Here is a 21,582-nt window from a genome sequence, read left to right on the forward strand (position 1 = left end):
CGATTAAACAAATCAAGCATTGATGACACCCTTGACTGCTTGAAAGAGCGAAGTATTTCTCAATTATGGACATGCGCGCGGACTACTGGCAAATCTAGGTTCACAAAGCTGAGCGAGAAAAGACTGCCTTCCTAGCTTCAGATGGCCTCGATGAGGTTTTGAAAAGTTATGCCATGTGAACTGCGTAATGCTCGAGCTACCTTCAATCGTATGATGGAAAAAACTCACATAGACCAATAAGCAGACAATATGTAATCGTCATCTGAATGACATTGTCATTTGCCCCTCCAGAAGACGTTTAGAGAGCATCTACACTGCCTGAAAACCCTAATAAAGTGTGTTCAGTCTGCAGGCCTCGGCCTGAACTGGGAAAGTGCCTCTTCAATGTCCAAGAAACAAAAATCTTAGAGCATCTAGTAAATGGCAATTAAGTGTGTCCTGACCCAAAAGAATAGAAAGAGCAGTCACAGATTTTCCGACTCCTTGCACATCCGTGATGTGGAAAGTCTTCTTGGAAGGTACTTGTACAGGGTGTCCAACTCAAACGTCCCTTATTTCAAGCACCCAGGAGAGGAAAACCACAGTAGATACGACAATGAAAAATGCACAACATTGTAGAGCATCTCAAAGAATTTGCATCTCCGCACCAGACGTGCCAAGCATTGTCGCCAGAGTGCAGCATGGTCGCATAAAGTGAAAATGGCGACTTCACAGCAGCGCACGCAAGCAGTAGTATGGTTTGCGGAAACAAAATCACCGATTACTGTGCAAATAAATTATTGTCGTGTGTATGAATGTGATCCACCTGATGTGAAAACAATTAAGGAATGGTATAGGAAGTTTCTGTCAACAGGAAGTGTTCTGAAACATTCTGGCAGTTCACGTTATGGAGTTACAGACTAGACAGTGGAGGACATCAGACAAAAGTTTCTCAGAAGCCCACATAAGTCAATGCGTCACGCATCTAGGCAACTTCATGTACTGTGAACAACATTGCATCACGTAGTTCACCAGCATCTTCATATGTGTGATTACAAAGTGCAAATTCTGCAACATCTGATGCCAAATGACAAACCACGCCGACAACAATTTGATGCGGATATGTTGCGCGTATTGATATGGATGCCAGCTTCCTGGAAAGATGTTTATTCTCAGATGAGGCAACCTTTAATCTATCAGGAAGGGTTAATAGGCATAATGTTCAGATTTGGGGTTCGCAAAATCTGCGCATTGTCATAGAACATGTTCGTGATAGCTCTAAACTAAACGTCTGGTGCAGGCTAATGCACTACAGGATTGTTGGACCATTTTTCTTTGCGGAAGAAACAGTGAATGGGTCAGTGTATCTCGACATATTGGAGCAGTTTGTGTACCCTCAGATACAAGACTTGCAACCCAACATAATTTTTCAACAAGATGGAGCTCCGCCACATTGATCAATGGCTGTTTGCAAGGTCCTGGATAGGAAATTTCCCAATTGTTGGATTGGACGCGGAGGAGGCACTACCTGGCCACCATGTTCACCTGACATTATGCCGCTTGATTTCTTCATGTGGGGATTCATGAATTCATTTATGCAACCAAAGTGGACGATAGTCTTACATTGCAACTACGTATCACTAATGTGATTACAACAATAACAGAGGAAATGATACAAAGAACTTGGCAAGAAATTTAATATAGACTATTTTCTTCATGCTACAAATGGTTCACAGGAAGAGGTGTATTGATGATAAATAAATAAATTCTTTGAGATGCTCTACAATGAGGTGCATTTTTCATTGTCGTATCCATGAGGGGCATTTGAAAAGTCCATGCAAAAATAAAAACTACTTACATGTTTGGGGTAGACCTTTTTTATTTTTCAACAGTCTCCTTTTGGACTTATACACTTCGTCCAATGCTGTCCTAATTTGTTGATCTCTTCTGAATAATAGGAACTGTCCAAGTCTGCCAAATAGCTATTAGTTGCTGCAATCACCTCCTCGTTTGAATAAAATCTTTGTCCCGTCAGCCATTTCTTCAATTTGGGGAACAAATAGTAGTCCGGGGGAGCCAAGTCTGGAGAATAGGGGATATGAGAAATGTGTGAAATGAGTTGGAATCCTACTTCCATTAATTTTGTGACCACAACTGCTGAGGTGTGTGCTTGTGCTTGTGCATTGTCATGATGGAAAAGAACTTTTTTGCGGTCCAATTGCCAGCATTTTTCTTGCAGCTTGGTTTTCAAACGGTCCAATAACTATGAATAATATGCACCTGTAATAATTTTACTCTTTTCCAGATAGTCTATGAGGATTACCCCTTGCGAATACCACAAGACAGTCGCCATAACCTTTCCGGCTGAAGGAATGGTCTTCACCTTTTTTGATACACATTCTCCCTTGGTAACTCATTGTTTAGATTGTTGTTTGGTCTCAGGAGTATAGTATGTATTTGTGTTTCATCCACAATGACGAAATGATGCTTAAAGTCCTGCAGATTCTTCCTGAAGAGCTGGAAACCATCCTTGCAACACTTCACACGGTTCCGTTTTTGGTCAAGCGTGAGCAATCGCAGAACCCATCTTGTGGATAGATTTCTCATTTTATGCAAAATATTATGTACCCGTTCATCCGAGATGCCCACAGCATTAGCAATCTCACGCACCTTAACTCTTGTGTCATCCATCACCATATCATGGATTTTATCAATGATTTCTGGAGTCGTAACCTCCACAGGGCGTCCAGAAGGTTCAGCATCACTTGTGCCCATGTGGCCACTTCGAAAATTTTGAAACCACTTACAAACTGTTCTAATCAATGGTGCAGAGTCACCGTAATGTTTATCAAGTTTCTCTTTAGTCTCCTGAGGAGTTTTGCCTTTCATAAAGTAATGTTTAATCACCACACGAAATTCTTTTTCATCCATTTTTTGACAATGACTAGACTTCCTTGATTCACACGAATGCCAAACACAAAGAAATAGACCAATATGGCTCAAATTTGGTGCGCGTTCTTTCCAAAGATGCTACTAACTAAACATGACCTTGATACGTGCCGGTGGTGCCATCTCTCGGACTTTGCACAGACATTCCAAATGCTCCTCGTACTGTGGGTTTAAACTTAGAAGAGAGTTCCTGCAGCCACTCTGTAGCAATTCTGGATGCATAAGGTGTCACACTGTCTAGCTGCAATTGCCCAAGTCCATCAGAATGCACAATGAACATGAATGGATGCACGTGATCAAACAAGATGCTTACATATGTCACCTGTCAAGAGTCTTATCTACATGTATCAGGGGTCCCATATCATTCCAACTGCACAAACACCACACCATTACCGAGCCTCCACCAGCTTGAACAGACCAGTGCTGAAATGCTGGGTTCATGGCTTCATGAGGTTGTCTCCATACCCGTACACATTCATCCAATCAATACAAATTGAAACGAGACTCGTCCAACCAGGCAACATGTTTCCTGTCATCAACAGTCCATTGTCAGTGTTGATGGTCCAGGCAAGGTGTAAAGCTATGTGTCGTGCAGTCATCAAAGGTATACGAGTGGGCCTTCAACCTGGAAAGCCCATATCGATGACATTCCATAGAATGGTTCGCACACTGATACTTGCTGATGGCCCAGAATTGAAATCTGCGGCTATTTGCAGAAGGGTTGCATTTCTGTAACGCTGAAAGATTCTCTTCAGTAGTCATCGGTCTCGTTCTTGCAGGATCTTTTTCCGGTTTCAGTAATGGTGGACATTTGATATTTAATCAGATTCCTGTTATTCACAGTACACTCGTGAAACGATCGTACAGGAAAATCCCCACTTCATCATTACCTCGGAGATGCTGTCCTGTCACTCATGCGCCAACAGGAACACCAAGTCCAGACCCACTCAAGTCTTGAGAACCCGCCATTGTAGCAGCAGTAACCAGGCTAACAACTGCAACAGACACTTGCTGTCTTATATAGGCACTGCTGACTGCAGTGCCATATTCAGCCTTTTCACATATATCTGTATCTGAATACGCATGCATATACCTGTTTCTTCGGCACTTCAGTTTACAATCCAATGGGATGTAAACAGATCCTTGTCATCACAGCTCACACGTATTACTGGCCACGTCTCTACTGATACGTTAACAAGTATGTGAGCCATTTTAAGGAATGCCAATGATATAACCAAATGCTAAAATTACATTATGGGTATCTGGTACCATTTCTTTCTGCAGTAGCACCACTCCAAATAATTAGAATTGACCTCATGTGGAAATTTCTGAAGACAGCAAATGGGAATCAATAGATAACAGTCTGCACTGACTTCCTCACCAGCTATGCTATCACCAAAGCTGTGTTGACTGCTGAAGCTCCAGAAATTGCGAAGACCCTTACAGAAGAAACAATTTTGAAGCATCTCATGTGATGTTCATTGAGCATGGTAAAGTTTTCCAAGTCAAGACTGGTATCAACGGTTATTACATGTTGCATCATCACTCACAGGATGGCCAACAGATGAATGGCCTCACAGAACATTTTACTACGACATTAGTAGATATACTATTGACTACATTGATATCAAACAGAGAGAGTGGGGTACAATACTGTCTCTCGTGAAATTTGCATACAATACAGCGAAGCAAGACGCTTTCTAAGACGTGGTCGTCAGGCCAAAATAACAATGAACTCACTGTTCCCATTTTAATCGTAAGGGTGACTACGTGAAACATCTTTCCACCAGGACTGAAGACGCAAGGCAGCTGGCTCACATAAAGACCCTGCCTGCCAAGCGCTATGATGCTAAGCACTGGCCAGTGACATACAACTTGGGACACTGGGTATGACTTTTTACATCTATGCAAAAAGTGGAACTACTGGAAAAGATAGAGAAGTGCTACTTTGGGCTGTACTGCATCCCTGTCATATGTCACAAAGTTGAGAATTATGACCCTCCATCAAGAAGACAAAAGCAAATAGATGTCAACCATGTCCTCCGTATGAAGCCCTACTATTGTCCATAGGTGCAGATTGAACATGGGATGTTCAAGGAACCAGACGACCTACTTGTTGATCATTAAACTTTGATGGGAGGGGCTTCCTTCACAGTGAAGGTGATGAAGCAACTCAAAGAGAATGCGAGGATCTGCCAGTACTGTCATACTCTACATTGTGTAGTGTCATGATTAGTGTCACAGGCTGGCATGCTCCAGGTCACCAATTACAACTGAACCATCAACAGTTATTTATTATTTAGTATTTATCAGTTCTGGAAGGTTCCTGAAATATCTTATGTTTGTAATGTTTGAATATTCAATGTATTAACTAGTAGTAGTAATTAGGCTCATTGCTACGAGCTATTTAAAAAACTGGTCATTCTTTCTTCATCAGTGGAGTGCATATTATGGTAAACATTGTTACCTATTTCACTAATAGTTCTATACACACACATGTACCAAGAGCCAGTTTGGATTTACATTTACCAATAAAACAAATGAAAAATTTGAAACAGCAGTTTCTATTAGGTAAGAAAATTGTATAATAAATTTCCTAAGGAAATGAAAAAGATTACTACAATACATCTGTTCAAAAGGGCAGCCAAGGCATTCTCGACCAATAATGCACCCTGTTGCATCTCAATACACAATCACAATTTACTGCTTTTATATGAAAATCACTTGTTAAGATCTAAAGTGTGTGATAGTAATGTCTTGTCATTCTTCTGAGTTCAGTGTCTAACTCCTCATTTGGAGGGAGGGGGGCTTCAGTTTTTCAGGTCAGAGGGAAGAACAGAAAAACATACAAAGAGTACAGTTCATTATTTGCAAGCCTGCAGTCAGTTTTCTGAACAGACTGGAATTAGCACAATGGGCATGGTAGCATCTTTAAGGCCCAGAAGTCATCAACAGGTGTCCTTGCTGAGCACTGCAATAGACAGTAAAATGACGTTTTATAAGTTATCTCAAGCAAACTGTGTGTAAACTGAAGGACTTTGTATAATAAGGACCAACCAAATGAGGTGATGAAGCTGTTAAGACACTGACTTCATATTCAGGACAATATAGTTTGCTTTGTTCAACAGTTCTGATTTACATTTTCTGTTGTTTTCCTAGTCACTTCAGGCAATTGCTTGAATGGTTCCTTCATCAAGGCCATAGATGACCACCTGTTCTATCCTATAGAGCACACTTATGTATTCCATGCATATCTGTACTTTTAGTTACTGATTTTAATTTTATTGCTGCAACAATTCCTTTATCACTGATATGATTCTTGGATGTATAAAAGTAAGTAAAGAAATATATAAAGCCAGCCTTTTGGAATACTCTACGTTTGTCTAAACAGCTGCATTCCACATCCATGAATTTCATTCTGTCCTGGCTGTACATTTGTGTTCATGATAAATGTTCTTTCAGTGGTAAGTGCTGTATTTCACTGACAACATTGCTCCTGGATTTGAACTTGATCGTGGTCCTCATGTGACAATACGGCAGCTTGCAGTGATACTTTTAAGACGTCTGACTGTTAGAGGTTGCTTCTGAAAGATCTGCAGTATGTCATTTGGCTTCCACTGATTATTTTAAATAAATTTTATAGCAAAAAAATTCAACAAAATCAACTTTGCAATTTTGCCTACCTCCTTAACAACAGCTCTCTAAATGTGATTGTTATTATTTACTTAATTTATGTGTAAAGAAAAATAGATTATTTCATAAGTGTTCTGTAACTGCATCTGTAATATTATAGCACACAACACTTATGAGCAACAGGCACAATGGAAAAATAATAGTAGTTTGTACAATACTCCTCTAAGCAAAACTGTTACAAAGGCTCTTACTGAATACATTCTTCTATCATCTTCACAGGAAGAAACACTCTCAGCATCATCAACGAGTTCAGTCATGCTATCATCATCCTCTTCCTCCTCTTCTTCCTCGTCTTCCAAAATATCATCATCGTCATTCCCATAATCATCAGGGGGCTCCTGCTTTATTGTAGTTTCCTGTATTAATCAAGAAATAAGAGGAAAGAAAGAGAATTAATATCATAAATAAGTGCTAAACTATACACTATTCTGCAAGCTCTTTTTTTCCCCATATCATTTTAATAGTTTACTTCTTTTTGCTTATGAGTAATTAACTCCAATATAAAATATTTATCAGTGGATATGCAATTATGTTAACTGCAGCTATGCTGATGAATTTAAATTCAATTTTATTTGCCCTGTACATTTAGTCCCCTGTGTCTTATTAACTACATGATTTACACAATGTCTGTGTTTATACAGTGTTTGTAAATTACCTTACAACGCACAATGCATGCATGTCTAAAGGAACACAGCACCCCCCCCCCCCCAGCCCCCACCCCCCCTCCCCCCCCCCAAATTGGTATATATGCCTAAATGGGCTAGTAACAAAAATTTAAAAAAAAAATCTGTCTTCATGTGGGGGAGTGAAAAGTGCAAGCATAGGGTATATGGACAACATGACATGCATATAGACATTTGGATGGGTCAAGGAGATGTGTACGGGTGGCTGAAATGGTAAAGGTCACCGTTCGTGAAAAGTAGGACTTCTATGTTGAGAGTTCCGCTCTGGCACAAATTTGTGTGTGTCACTAATAATATTTGCAGCTAATGTCAATAAGTATTCTCAGTTTTCAAATCCATTTCTTAAGATTAACTACTTGGGCATTACATAGTAGATTTTTGGTTTACTGGGAAGAATAAAGGAAATGGCAGTTTATTTTTAAATGAACTGATATATGACAATTCTGGACATGCTATATACTCTCAAACACTAGTCATTAATGTAATACTCCTGTTAACATAACAAGCAATTACCTAAAGTGACAGAAAGAATGTGTGGAACAACCTATTTCCACTCTCTGAAAGAATTAACAGACGTGCTACTTTTTTTGTAAATGTGAGCGTTTTGCACACTTTAACCCCTCTAAAAGTAAGTTGAGCATAACATTTAGCATCTAATTTGTTTTCTCGTCTTAATATCACTAAAAATATTTTTGATGCATTTCCATCAAAAGTCACAGCAATTTTGTACTAAGCAGTGTGGCTATTAGCATGATTTCCATTTCCAACACCTTCAACCTATTACCCGGAACCTATCCTCCTATATAAAAGATACCAACCATTTCCTCAACCGACTCTCCACAGTCCCTGTCCCTTTACCACACAGTGCCCTGCTCGTCACTATTGATGTCACCTCCCTGTACACTAACATTCCTAATGCCCACGGCCTTACGGCTATCAAACACTACCTTTCCAGATGCCCTATGGATTCCAAACCAACAACCTCCTTCCTCGTCTCCATGACCAACTATATCCTTCCCACCCCTCCTACCGTGGTATTCCGCCGTCCACCGAACCTACACAATATGCTCGTCCATCCTTACACAATCCCTGCTCCCAATCCCTTACCTTATGGCTCATACCCCTGTAATAGGTCTAAATGTAAGACCTGTCCCATACATCCTCCTACCACCACCTACTCCAGTCCGGTCACTAACATCACCTATCCCATCAAAGGCAGGGCTACCTGTGAAACCAGTCATGTGATTTACAAGCTAAGCTGCAACCACTGTGCTGCATTCTATGTAGGCATGAAAACCAACGAGCTGTCTGTCTGCATGAAAGGCCACCAACAAACTGCTGAGCACGCTGCCAAACATGATATCCCTCATCTCAATAACTGTTTCACAGCCTGTGCCATATGGATCCTTCCCACCAACACCAGCTTTTCTGAATTGCGCAGTGGGAACTTTCCCTGCAATACATCCTACGCTCCCGTAACCTTCCTGGCCTCAACCTATGTTAATCACTGTCCTCGCCCATCCAGCCCCCTCCCTGTTCCCATTCCAGCGCTACACAGCCGTCATTTCACTGACACACCCAGTCTTTTGATTTCTTTTTATTTCTCTTTTCTACTACTTACCCCCTCCCCCCTCCGCACCTTCTCTCCTGCCCTCCATCTAAACTGCAACACTTCACTGTCCACCACTCCCACCATACTATCCCTCCCCTTCCCCGCCCCAGCCTCCTCCTTACCCCCACCCAGTCACCACTCCCATCATGCACTGGTGCTGCAGTTCACAGTGTGGTTTCAGCTCTCTGAGACTGCACACATGTGTGCAGGTTGTGTTTACATATATATGTGTGTGTGTGTGTGTGTGTGTGTGTGTGTGTGTGTGTGTGTGTGTGTGTGTACTGCTGACAAAGGTCTTAATGGCTGAAAGCTTTAATTGTGTGAATCTTTTTGTTGCGCCTATTGCGACTCAGCATCTCCGCTATATGGTGAGTAGCAACTTTCCTTCTCTGCTATTGTTTCAAACATAGAAACTATATATCAATAAACTAAAAACCTTGTCTAAATCTGATGTGCCATCAATCACTCTCTCTCATTCACACACACAGTATTTAAACCTATTAATTCAATACTTGTACAAATATTTATCTTTATGAAGCTTTGTCTGCAGTGCTACTGATTTGACTAAGTAGCCCGGCAGCGCTGTTGCCAGTCTCAAGCCAGTGTAAAGTAAGAGGTGAGAGGGGCATCTAGAGAAGCCACACAAGAGTAAACAGAACATATCTTGAGCCACTTCTGGGACTAACTACTTCGACTGAAATCCTGCCAACATCCTTGTTTGGCCTCCAACAGATATTATCTGATTCAGCATGTTGCAAAGTTGGTTAATTGTGCCCTAGAACAGTAAACAGTCCAAAGCTGTCATAGAACTGCAGTGAGCTAAAAGATTCTGGGGCATTCCCACATACAAATGTCATACTCTGCTACTGTCAACATGACATTACTCGCCAAAAATGGAAAACTGAAATACCTTATAGACACCCTGAGCAAACAGCATATCATTACAATAGCATTGTAAGAGACCAGGCATACGGATGAAATAGCTTTTAATTCAGGAAAGTATTGGATTTTGGCAGGAAAGCCAAGCAAAGAATATGAAAATACAAGTAAGAATATGCTTCTATAATCCATAAACAAATCCGGAGCTATTACTGACTGTAGTTCCAAGAACTGTAGACTCTTCACAGTCTCCTTTAGAGGAGCAAACAATGCATATGCCCCCACCAAGTGACTAACACAACAGCCCAAGGGAAGTTAGAAATGTTACCACACCAAAAGAGCTGCTGTAAAGTGTTCCAGACAAAACTATTATCATACATCTTCGAGATTCCAATGCTCAACTTGGTAAAGTCAGAAAATTTTAGAATATCAACATAAACTTTTACAGAAAATTCAAAATTAACTTCAGCAGATTTGGTCCCCCAAACCTTAACCCTAAGAACAAGGAAAGAAAGGTAGCATATTTGAGGTGGAAAACATTCAGATACTGACCAAGAACATTCGCTCAAGTGCTCCTACACTGTAAAAACACTACCTGAGACGTTCAACAACAATCAGAAATAACCAAATCCAGACTCAGAAGAACCTACTGTGGAGTAGGTTGGGAGCAGCATAAATAACTCTAAGATTAATAAAGTTCACGGGGATGATGGTCACAATGCACTACTCATTAAATATGCAAATGAGAAAGCAATCACTGAACAGGGACTTAATATAAATAAAATGTGAGAAGAGGAGCAACTTGCAAAGGATGGATGTCAACACTAAGATATCTTCTTCACAAAAAAGGCGATAAGTCATAACATCTACAAGTACATCAATACTCAACAAACCACTGTGAACTGCATCACGTTCTCACTGCACCCTATATTAGGGTCTCTTCTTGTTCAAGTTATATATGGAGCATGGACAGAAAATTGCTTAAATGTCTCTCTCTGCACATGGTGTAACTGATCTAATCTTATCTTCACAGTACCCATAGAAATGTTACATATGATGCTGTAACACATTCACAGATTCTCACTAATACAAGTTCTTGAAACTTTAAAAATAGGTTTTGGTGGGATAATTAACATCTGTCTTTAAATGTCTGCCAATTCAGGTTTCTTCACCATTTCCATTATGCTTTCCCATGGGTTGAACAGACCTGTGACCATTCGTACTGCCAGTATCTGTATATGATCAATGTCTCCAGTTGGTCCCACTTGCACATGTTTCACAAAGGAAGGGCTGCCAGGTTTCTTTTTTGCAAGCAATTTATTTGTAAACTAATCTTATTTTCTCAGTATCCTACCAATGAACCAGAGTCTACCACCTATTTTCTTACATCTGAGATTACGTGATCGTTTCATTTCATAACCGACAAACTGTTACTCCAAGATATTTGTATGAGTTGACCAATTCCAATCCAATGGTCTCCTTGATATTGTAGTCAGAGGACACTATGTTTTTTTTTCATTACCCTAGTGCACATTTTACCTAACTGAAAATTTACTGCAAGTTGCAACCTTCGCACTTCGCTGAAATATTATCGAGATCTTCCTGTACATTTACACAGCATTTTTCAGATCGTACTTCATTACAGGTAACTGCATCATTTCAAAAATTCTGAGGATGCTGTTCATATTGCTGGCCAGTTTGTTAATAAACAAAATGAGCAGCAAGGATCCTAACACACTTCACTATGGCACCCCTGAAGCTATTTTTACATCTGTCAATGACTCCACGTAAGACAACATGTTCCATCCTCCCTACCAAGATATCCCCACTCATAAATTTCATTTGATACCCCCTATGGTCATACTCTAATTAATAAACATTAATTAATGTGGTACTACCTGATTGTCTTGATCCACAGCTTCCAGAATATCATCTGAGAAAAGTTTGCATTACATTACAGAATACACGCTGTTTTGCATGGAGGACGTCATACCCCTTTCCACCCTGAACACCTTTTTTTTTTTGAAAATGGTGAATAGAGTTGAATTCTCTGTACACTTGGGCATCATAGACACTGTGAAAATAATAAAAAAAAACTCTTCCATAAAAATTGCAGCAGGAAAACAACTAGCACAATCGTGAGGGTCAGGTTTTATTTCACCAAAATTCTTCTCTGACTTCCTGCTGTTTGTTTGATATTATAAGTTTACCTGGGGAACAGTTATGAATTAAAAATTATTCTTTCATTACTTTTATTTATTAGTTATTACAAAAAATGTTACATAGATTGCAAATCATATTCTGTGTCAAAAAAATTAATAATAAATTTTTTTTATATAGTTTGTAACACAAAGTCATGGTTCAGACTGCTTCACTTTTCGTGAAATAATTTGAAACAATCCTTTCCTTTTGCAAGACATAAGTACTGATTGCATTTTATGCACTTTGTCTTTGTTCTGGAACTGCAGCGCTCATACTGACATGTTCGTGCTGACAAAACCTGGTTTCAGATGGGGTTTGTAAACTTCTGCCTTTGTGGAGGTACTTAACGATCATCTAACGGTGTTTCAGACTCTTCAGCTTTCTTCTTTCTGTCTGGACATGACAGAAGAGCCTCAGCTACAGACATTCTAAATTTCAATAAATACATAATGTTCTTTCTGGCAGTCTGGTTTTCACGACAGTGCTCTCTGTAGAGAAACCAGCAGTTGACCACTGAAAGGTCTGTGAAATGCAGCAAGCACTTGAGTGTCCATTTTCTGGTTCTGAACCACGTTCGGTAACACTCAACCTGCTGGTCATGAATGTCTACGCCACCCATATTGGCATTGTATTGCTGAATTACAAAAGGGCAATCTACATCAAGATAGTGACCCTCCTTCTTACACCACCTTTGAACTTTACATTTTGGCTCAATACCAGCACAAGTGGATGCTATCACGACCCTCTGACTGTCCTGCCACTCAGTAATTACTACAGCTTCATCTGCTCTAACATATGAAAGACACTCTCCTGTTTTCATTCTTAACCTCTTTCAAATTAACATTCTTAATTCTGTTTACCATTATTGTGCCAGTAGCATCAATTCCTTTCTCCTTAAGCTTTGCTAAGGGAGGAATTGTGGTAAAGTACCTATCAAAATAAACAAAACTTCCTTGTGGGAGAGTCTGTGTTAGTCATAAATAACAGAAGGGCCTAATCCTAATGACTTATCACCCAGAGGTGTAGTATACCCCTGATAAATTTCAAAATCCAACACTATACCTGATGCTGAGGTCATGATAAAAGTTTTTAAGACCTACAGGCCTTGGTTTTCCTTTAACATATTGTTTCAGTTTGCAACACCCAGTAAAAGGGATCATTTGCTCATCATCAATACTGTAGTAGTTAAAGCTACGAGGCAAACTGTGACATCATCATCTTATTGTGTCGATCACTGTCTGAACTTTCCACAGTCTATTTGTTTTAGCCTCTTCAGGTGGTTTTATAGTATCAACAAAGTGCACATTATTCCTGAGTGCAAGGAACAGGTCTCTAGACATAGTGTCACTAATATCTGATAAAGAAATAGATTTCTTCCAGTACATGAGTAGCCTAGGATACCTTATGCACCCTATCACTAAATTTATCCCAAAGAACACCTTCACTTCATGGGCTGTAGTCCCTAGGGATTTCCTTGTCTTCGCAACACTATACGTATTTGTATATTTCGCTGCCTCTTCAAAAAACTTTTCACTGAAATATTCACAGAAATATTCAGCAGGAGTTCCAATTGGTGATGGATTCTAGAATTAAAAAGAAGACATTTTAGTAAGAAAATGGGAATGATACACGAAATAGGTAACTCAGATCGCACCTCTTTGTCACCGACCTCAACAGCACTTTAATTAATGTTTGGTGGATGAAAGTTTGGAACAAAATTTGGTCTCCGAAAAAGCAGTGGTCTGACACCTTCTGTGACACTGTGTGAACTCCTGCACTCTTCAGGAACTTCTTCGGCACTCAAATCATCATCAGACGACTCTTCTGCCTGCTGAATATTTGAAGGAGAAGGAACAAACTCGTTGTCTTCATCTCACAAAATGCCACTCAAATCCGAATCCTCTAATAGAGAACGGATTTGATTGTCTGATAAACCTCCATACCATAATGGGAATGGTTCAAATGGCTCTGAGCACTATGGGACTTAACATCTATGGTCATAAGTCCCCTAGAACTCAGAACTACTTAAACCTAACTAACCTAAGGACATCACACATATACATGCCCGAGGCAGGATTTGAACCTGCAACCGTAGCGGTCACGCGGTTCCAGAGTGAAGCGCCTAGAACCGCACGGCCACACTGGCCGGCCATAACGGGAATGTCCATAAAAACTTCCCCATTCAAAACTGTATGAAAAGCAGTAATATAGGGAGGCCAATGAGACAATCAACAACACCCACTCGAGGATGAAGTTACGCAGTCAACAACTAACACGCACAATCGTGCTAGTACAAATTTAATGCACAATTACTGTACAAAGATATGAAGTTACTAATAATTGTCAATATCAAAACGTACACACTATTACAAATAACCAGATCCAGCAAATTGCCGAAACAATTCAATTTAACTTAATTATGAGCTACTAACCAGGCGCCGGCATAATGCTCATTTCTCGATCAACTTAAACAACATGTGTTGCAATCTGTTGGCGCCGAATGGCAACATAAACATGAGAAACACATAGCGCACAACCTGCACGATCGTTGCAGGTCGGTTGGAAGCAAGGCAAGAGATTAAGTTTGTCGTAAAAAAATAAAAACCGAACCCGCACAATCGTGTGGGATCGGGTGGAAACGGATACTTTTCAAGGTAGGTCATTACATTTAATTCAACATGTTCTTATACTCAACAGAAGGATGTCAATTATATTGGGTGGTCATTTTGGAGATCGCCCTCTTGTAGAGGGGTGTGATCTATACCTTCTTCTGACTAATGGGCATGGCATGTATAGTTGAGAGAATGGGCTAACTCAATTACAAGTTCTGTAGACAGTAGTTCCATTGAGCCTTATAGCTTTGCTCAATTTCAGCAATCTCTCAACACCACTAATACTAATTTTTGTGCAATTCATCTTTGCAGTGGTGCAAGAATTTTACAACAGAGTTCAGCACTTCAGATTTATTTCTGTTACCCTAAATTTTAGGTTCTGCATCGCTCGTAAGTGCTGGGCAGTAACTTCGATGCCACTGCCAGCCTTTGCACAAGACCAAATTTCTCTGGGTTGCATGAGAGATTTTTTGATAAGACTATGCTACAATGGTCATTGAAGGTTTCACATGTTTCTCTCTTGACAGTCAAATGCATTTTATTCAGCACCTTCATGTCTACGGTCTTACACTTTGTTTTACACATACAGGGTGGGTTCCATAAGTAATGCAATGAAATTCATTAAAAAAATAATTTATTGAACAAAGTCATACAATTAGTCAAAAATTTCTGAAAGAGCACCATCCTGCATCAATACACTTCTGGATGTGGTGTTTCAAGGCCTGGAAAGACTCTTGGAAGACCTTCACTGGGATGTCCTTTAGAGCCAATGAAAACGAGCCTGGATGTATTCAATCATGTCCCAATGTTGTTTTTTCAGGCCTCCTTTTATGCAAGGAATCTCCTAGGGGAGTCAGATCAGGACTGTAGGGAAGGTGAGAAAGCAGTAAGGTGTGGATCCTGGCCAAAATCATTGACAACGAAGACACAGTGGCTGGGACATTGTCATGACTCAGCTTACTAACTTATCTGACATTGCTTCAGCAATAACAATCCTTTTCAGACTTCTGAGCACTCCAAGTAGCAAGTTGCTTTCACAGTAATCCCAGTAGCTATGAATTCATGGTGGCCACCACCTATGATGTCAAAAAGGACACTGAGCATGGTTTTGATCCTGGACTTGCATATGCATGCCTTCTTGGAGTGGGATGGTGATGGGGTGTGTCAATCTGAACTTGTGTCTTTTTATTTCCGGGTCGCATTCAAGAATTCATGACTCATCACTGATGATAACTGAATTTAAAAAATTACGACAATTTTCACACATTTACAAGAGTTATTGGCACTGGAGCACTCTCATGTCCTTTTGTTTGTGGGTCAGCACTTTTGGAACCACCTTGGCGCACACTCTTTTCATGTTCAAACCTTTGGTTTCACAGCGATAAGCAGTTGGTTTCATTGTGTTTAGAGTTTCTGCCATCACTGAAGGCTTGACCATCGGTCAGAAATCAAACAATCGTGCACTCAGCTCATACTTTCATTGATTCACGAGGCTGATGGATGTCCACTGCGGGCTTCAGCGTGACCTCCTCATGGCCCTCCTTGCCAGTGGAGAACTTGTAATTTGGACAAGCAATCATTCCCAAAGGCCTCCTGAATTATTGGAAATGTTTCAGTGACGGACTTCCCAAGTTTAGCACAAAATCTGATAGCGCACAGCTGCTTCAATCTATTGCACTGTTTTACATAATCTCAAAATAGGGTTCACAGGAACACATGTCCAGACTCTCCAGCAGCTGAGAGCAACTGAGACCAGATGCACTGTGACGCTAACACCACTCTCCACCTAGTCCATTAGGTTAGAACACACTGTGGTGTATCATATTGTTAGGAAAAAAATTGGTTGCATTACTTATGGAATCCACCTTGTATTAAGCAAAACTCACCTCTTTACAGATAGCGTAAACCATGCAGTGCTTTCCCATTGTGTGCTGTTCTATTGGGTACGTATCTAAACCTGAGCCTCAGTTTCTCTACACACACACACACACACACACACACACACACACACACACACACACACACACACACCTGCACAAAGCTAAATGTTTTGAGTCCTCCCTTGAGATAGCACCCTACTGCCTATTTATCCTAGTTATCCACTTTAAGAGGATAATTTTCCAGATTAAGGACATATAACAATTTCAACCCTGTGGCAGATGGAACTCTTATTTCTGGGGACAATGTTACAAATTGTGAGTTATGTTCAAATTCCACAAGCAAGGCAGGTATAGTCTCAACTTTCTCTGCCAGTCAGAATGATCCCAATATGACTTCCAAATCCAGATGACAGGCACGATTCCTGAAAATGTACATTATAAACTGCAGCTGGTTGGACCTTGCTTGCATGGCTGCTGGAAGAATGAGGCTCCCTAGCATATACAATGAGTGCACAAGGTGATCCTTCTTATCACCTACAACCATTTCCCCTAAAGGGTGCCATTTTTTGCCATACATTTGAACTGCTAGCAATTAATTAAGCCCAGAGAGGGGCAGGATGACACCGATAGCTCAGAGATTTAGTGAATCGAGTTGCTGATATGAACCATGTTGTTCTCTACACTGTTTAGTACTCATAGGATCCATCTTGGTTCTATCTATTCGGGTGGCTGTTCCAACAAGTGAACAGAAATAACACACGGCAAGTGGTTACTACACTGCAGGTCTACTTATACTTCTCACTGCTTTGAGCCCTCAAGAGCTGGAGAACAAAATGATAGGTTGATTGCACTGCAAACTGAAGTGTGCAGCAAGCCATAAATACTAAGAGCATAATTTCCAAATTAAGGACATATAACTACTTCAACCCTGTGGCAAATGGAACCATAAAATGCTGTGTGTTCACTAAATGTGGCAAGGGAACTTCCGCCAGAATGTAAATAATTTAAGGGGAGTACATATGGTGAAACTGGTCAAAGAGTGACATTTTCTGATTATTATCACTTAATAATTTTGATCTTTCTCAAATAAGTGCCTGTGTAGAAAAATCAGGCCATTCTGCACCGACTTCCTTAAGTATCTCTACCTCCGGAACTATTCAATCTAGAAGGCTGTGGTTCTCAGCTGTTTAATCCTTGAATTCATGTTAATGTTTGTGCTACGATGTTGGATGCAGTGTATGAACAGAAATTGTGATATTGCACACGCATTTTGTGGAGTACTTTAAGGATGTAGTGTTTTATAGGTTTTGAACTGTCACTACGGTGGTTTGGTGCATTATTACACGTTCTTATACCTCTTTTCAACATGATGAAAAGAAATGGTTGTTTTAAGAAGCGATGTTTCCATGGAAATCAACATACATCTGAATCAAAGAGACATGATAAGAACACGCCCACTACTACTTCGAAGAAAAAACTTGAAAACTAGGCGGATTTCTTTATTCACAAAGAAGGTCATGTAAATAATTTACGTTGCTTTATTCGATTTGTGTGTGTGTGAGGATAAGTTTTACAAGATGCTGTCTCATCTAAGGTTTGTGGTGGGCAAATTAACATCTGTGAGGACACATCTGCAAGGACTAGACTTGCTAACAAACTTGTTATTCAGTGCTAAGTTTGCAGGCACTTTACTTCATTTTGGACTTCTCAAAAGTGCATGAATGATTTATTTGAGAGCAATGTTAAGATTCTTGTATGGAATGAGGTGCTTACGTAAAGGACTGACTACAGTTCAAATATTATGTGCAAATCTAAACTTGACAAATCCACCAACCAGATCCACCAAAGTATATCATACCATCTGCAGTGATGGAAGCTATTAAACCAATATACAAAGTGGTAGCTCATCCTGACCTCATTTCCAAATGTGTCTATGGTCGAACGCAAAACCCAAATGAATCTTTCAATAATGCCATTTGGACCCGCATACCAAACAATGTCTTTGTACGAATGAAAACTATGTTTGGGTTTTTGTGATGCTGTGATAATATTTAATGATGGTAATAAGAGAAGAATTAAGGTACTAGATTGCAACTTGGTATCACTCCTGGAGCCAACACACTGCAAGCCTTCCAGCAAATGGATTGGCTTAGGATAATGAAAGCCCAGAGTGCAGCAGAGGAAATGACTAAAGCAGCAAGAGGCAGGAAAAGAAAGTAGCTTTTAGGTTTGCAGGATGATCAAGAACAGAATCCAGATGATGATGATTATGGGCATGGCTGATTCTAGGAGCTGGCATGCCTCCACAGGCGAGTTAATATCAAATGAAAAGTTTAACCTTGATTTCCTGAAAATTACCTTTTTTTAAGTTTGGCCCATTACCTCATGAATTATTAAAGACAAGTATATCTAATTTTACACTATGTTACCTCTTAGTATACTGCTCCTGCTGAACCACCAAAACTTTCTACCTATAACAGTTTTTTACTTACAGAAGCAAAAACAGATTTAAGAAAAAAACTGAACATAAATTTAAAAAAAAATAATAACTAGTTATTTGTCTATATATTATGATTCTGGTTCAGTAATCAGAAAAATTTCAGATCTCTGTCAACAGTTCTGAGATAATGTGTTATAAATATTGCAAATTTAGCACTGTAGGTCTAGGACGTATGTACTCCCCTTACGAGTTACATACCAGTTTTTCTCCTTCCTGGCACTTTTCATATTTATGGTATTTTGTCTACAGCTAATCAACAATTCATACTATGTTCCCTGTATATTCTATCTAATGTATCAATGACAATGAAAACAATCATTTTTGACAAAATAATGTAACTGGATAGATAAAAAAATCTACACACCAAGCAGTGGCAGAACACACGTCCCACTACACACCACACAACTTGCTTGTCACCAATTATGCCACCTTCCTCTATACCAACATCCCCCACACACATGACCTGTCTGCCGCTGAACATTTTCTCAGTCACCAACCACCTGATTCCAAACCTATGACATCCTTCCTACTCACCTTAATCAACTTTATACTTACCAACAACTACCTCACCTTTGAGGGGCAGACATACAAGCAGATCAGGGGTGCTGCCGTGAGAACCAGGATGTCCTACACCACTCTTTTCATGGATTGCTTGGAGGGGCTTTCCTGAAATCCATATGTCTTCAGCTCCTAGTTTGGTTTAGTTACATTGATGACATATTTTAACATATGGACCCATGGTGAAACTGATGTGTTAAAATTCCTAGATTCTCTGAATACCTTCTCCCAATTAAATTTCACACGGTCCTATTCCAAATCCCGTGACACTTTCCTTGATATTGATCTCATCCTCTTCAAAGACCAGCTACACACTACTGTCCACATGAAACCTACTAAAAAACAACAGTACTTACATTCTGACAGCTGCCATCCACTCCATGTCAAACATTCCCTCCCATAGCCTTGGCATTCAAGGCAAACTTATTTATTTGGATGCAGACTTTTTACGGCAATGCATCACCACTCTCATGTCAGCCTTCACTGGACGTAATTGTCATACCAGCGTAGTTCAAAAGCACATTTCCCAGGCCATCACATCCAATCCTGCTACTGTTGATCCCTCCGGAAAACAAGTTCAGAACACACCCCTGGTCAGTCGGTATTATCCGGGCTCTAATGTATTAATCAGCTACTTTGACAAGGCCATGACTTCCTAAAATCATGCCCTGAAATTAGATCCATTTTGTCTGAGATTCTGCCCACCACACCTATAATAGATTTTCATTGCCCATCCAATCTGCAATATTCTTGTCAGACCCTATGCTGCTCCTCCATCCATCTCCCTACATAATGGCTCCTGCCCCTGTAACCATTCCTGCTGCAAGACTTGCCCTATGCACACTCCTACCACCACCTATATCAGCCTTGTAACTCGCAAAACATAGACTATCAACGGAAGAGCCACCTGTGAAATGACACGACATATATCAGCTGTGTAAACACTGTTTGGCCTTCTACATCAGCATAACTACCACCAAATTATTGGTTAGCATGAATGGGTACAGGCAGAGGGTCAATCTGGCAACATGTAATATCCAGTTGCAGTACAAGGGCTGTTCAAAAAGTAAGGTGACTTTTCAAATTGCACAGGCAACATATATTCAATTATCAATCTTTTTTTTGTGATGTTGGTACACATGTCCTGAACACATGTTCACAGTTTCAAGTGTACAGCATACTTCATTTATTTTTTTAAAGAAAGGTTAGACGTGTTTAAGTGGGCTCAGCGATTTTCAATTATTATAAAAAATGGAGCAAAGAATTTGAATCAAATTTTGCATGAAAAATGGAGTCAAGTGCTCTAAAACACTTGAAATGTTGACAGTAGCACACAGTGAGTCTGCTATATGTAAAAATATGTTTACAAGTGGTACAAGCTCTTCCAAGATGGCCGAGAAGATGCCAATGATGAACCTCGCTCTGCACGCCCTAGCACATCAACAGCAGATGATAACTTCGAAGCAGTGAAGAAAATTGTTTTGCAAAATAGTCAGATTACCATAAGAGAAGTTGCTGAGAATGTTGGCATATTGGTCGGCTCTTGTCATGCAATTCATTTCGATGTTTTGGGGACGAGACATGTGTCGGCGAAGTTTGTTCCAAAACTTCTCAATTTTGATCAGAACTGTCACATGAGCATTGCTCAGGAGCTCTTGAATGATGTCAATGATGATTCTGATTTGCTCAAAAGGGTAATAGCTGGTGATGAAACATAGGTTTACAGTTAAGCCCAATCATCCCAATGGAAGCATCCCGGAGAGCCAAGACCGAAAAAAGCACGCCAAGTTCAATAAAATGTCAAAATTAAGCTCACTGTTTTTTTCAATTACAGTGGTATAGTGCATTATGAATGTTTCTCTCAAGGTCATACAGTCAATAAGGAGTAATACCTTGATGTTATGCGCCGTTTGCGAGAAGCAATCTGCAAGAAACATCCGGAATTGTGGAAAAACAATTCATGGCTTTTGCATTACGACAATGCACCTGGTCATTCATTGTCACTTGTGAGACATTGTTTGGCCAAAACAATACG

The 21,582-nt window shown here is 40.0% G+C and overlaps 1 protein-coding gene across 3 annotated transcripts in view; it reads right to left on the bottom strand.

The window, feature by feature from the left end:
* Positions 1 to 21,582, bottom strand: part of LOC124736701 (zinc finger protein 91-like) — a 168,667-nt gene that overhangs the window by 122,046 nt on the left and 25,039 nt on the right. For all 3 annotated transcript variants that reach the window (XR_007009446.1, XM_047248577.1, XM_047248576.1), the window contains one exon: positions 6,813 to 6,977. Coding sequence is in view for 2 of the 3 variants with exons in the window: in XM_047248577.1 (XP_047104533.1) it covers positions 6,813 to 6,977 (165 nt within the window). In the remaining variant the exon portion in view is untranslated. The remainder of the gene's footprint in view (positions 1 to 6,812; positions 6,978 to 21,582) is intronic.

The sequence above is a fragment of the Schistocerca piceifrons genome, chromosome 1, assembly GCF_021461385.2.
Source record: "Schistocerca piceifrons isolate TAMUIC-IGC-003096 chromosome 1, iqSchPice1.1, whole genome shotgun sequence".
NCBI classification, from domain to species: domain Eukaryota; kingdom Metazoa; phylum Arthropoda; class Insecta; order Orthoptera; family Acrididae; genus Schistocerca; species Schistocerca piceifrons.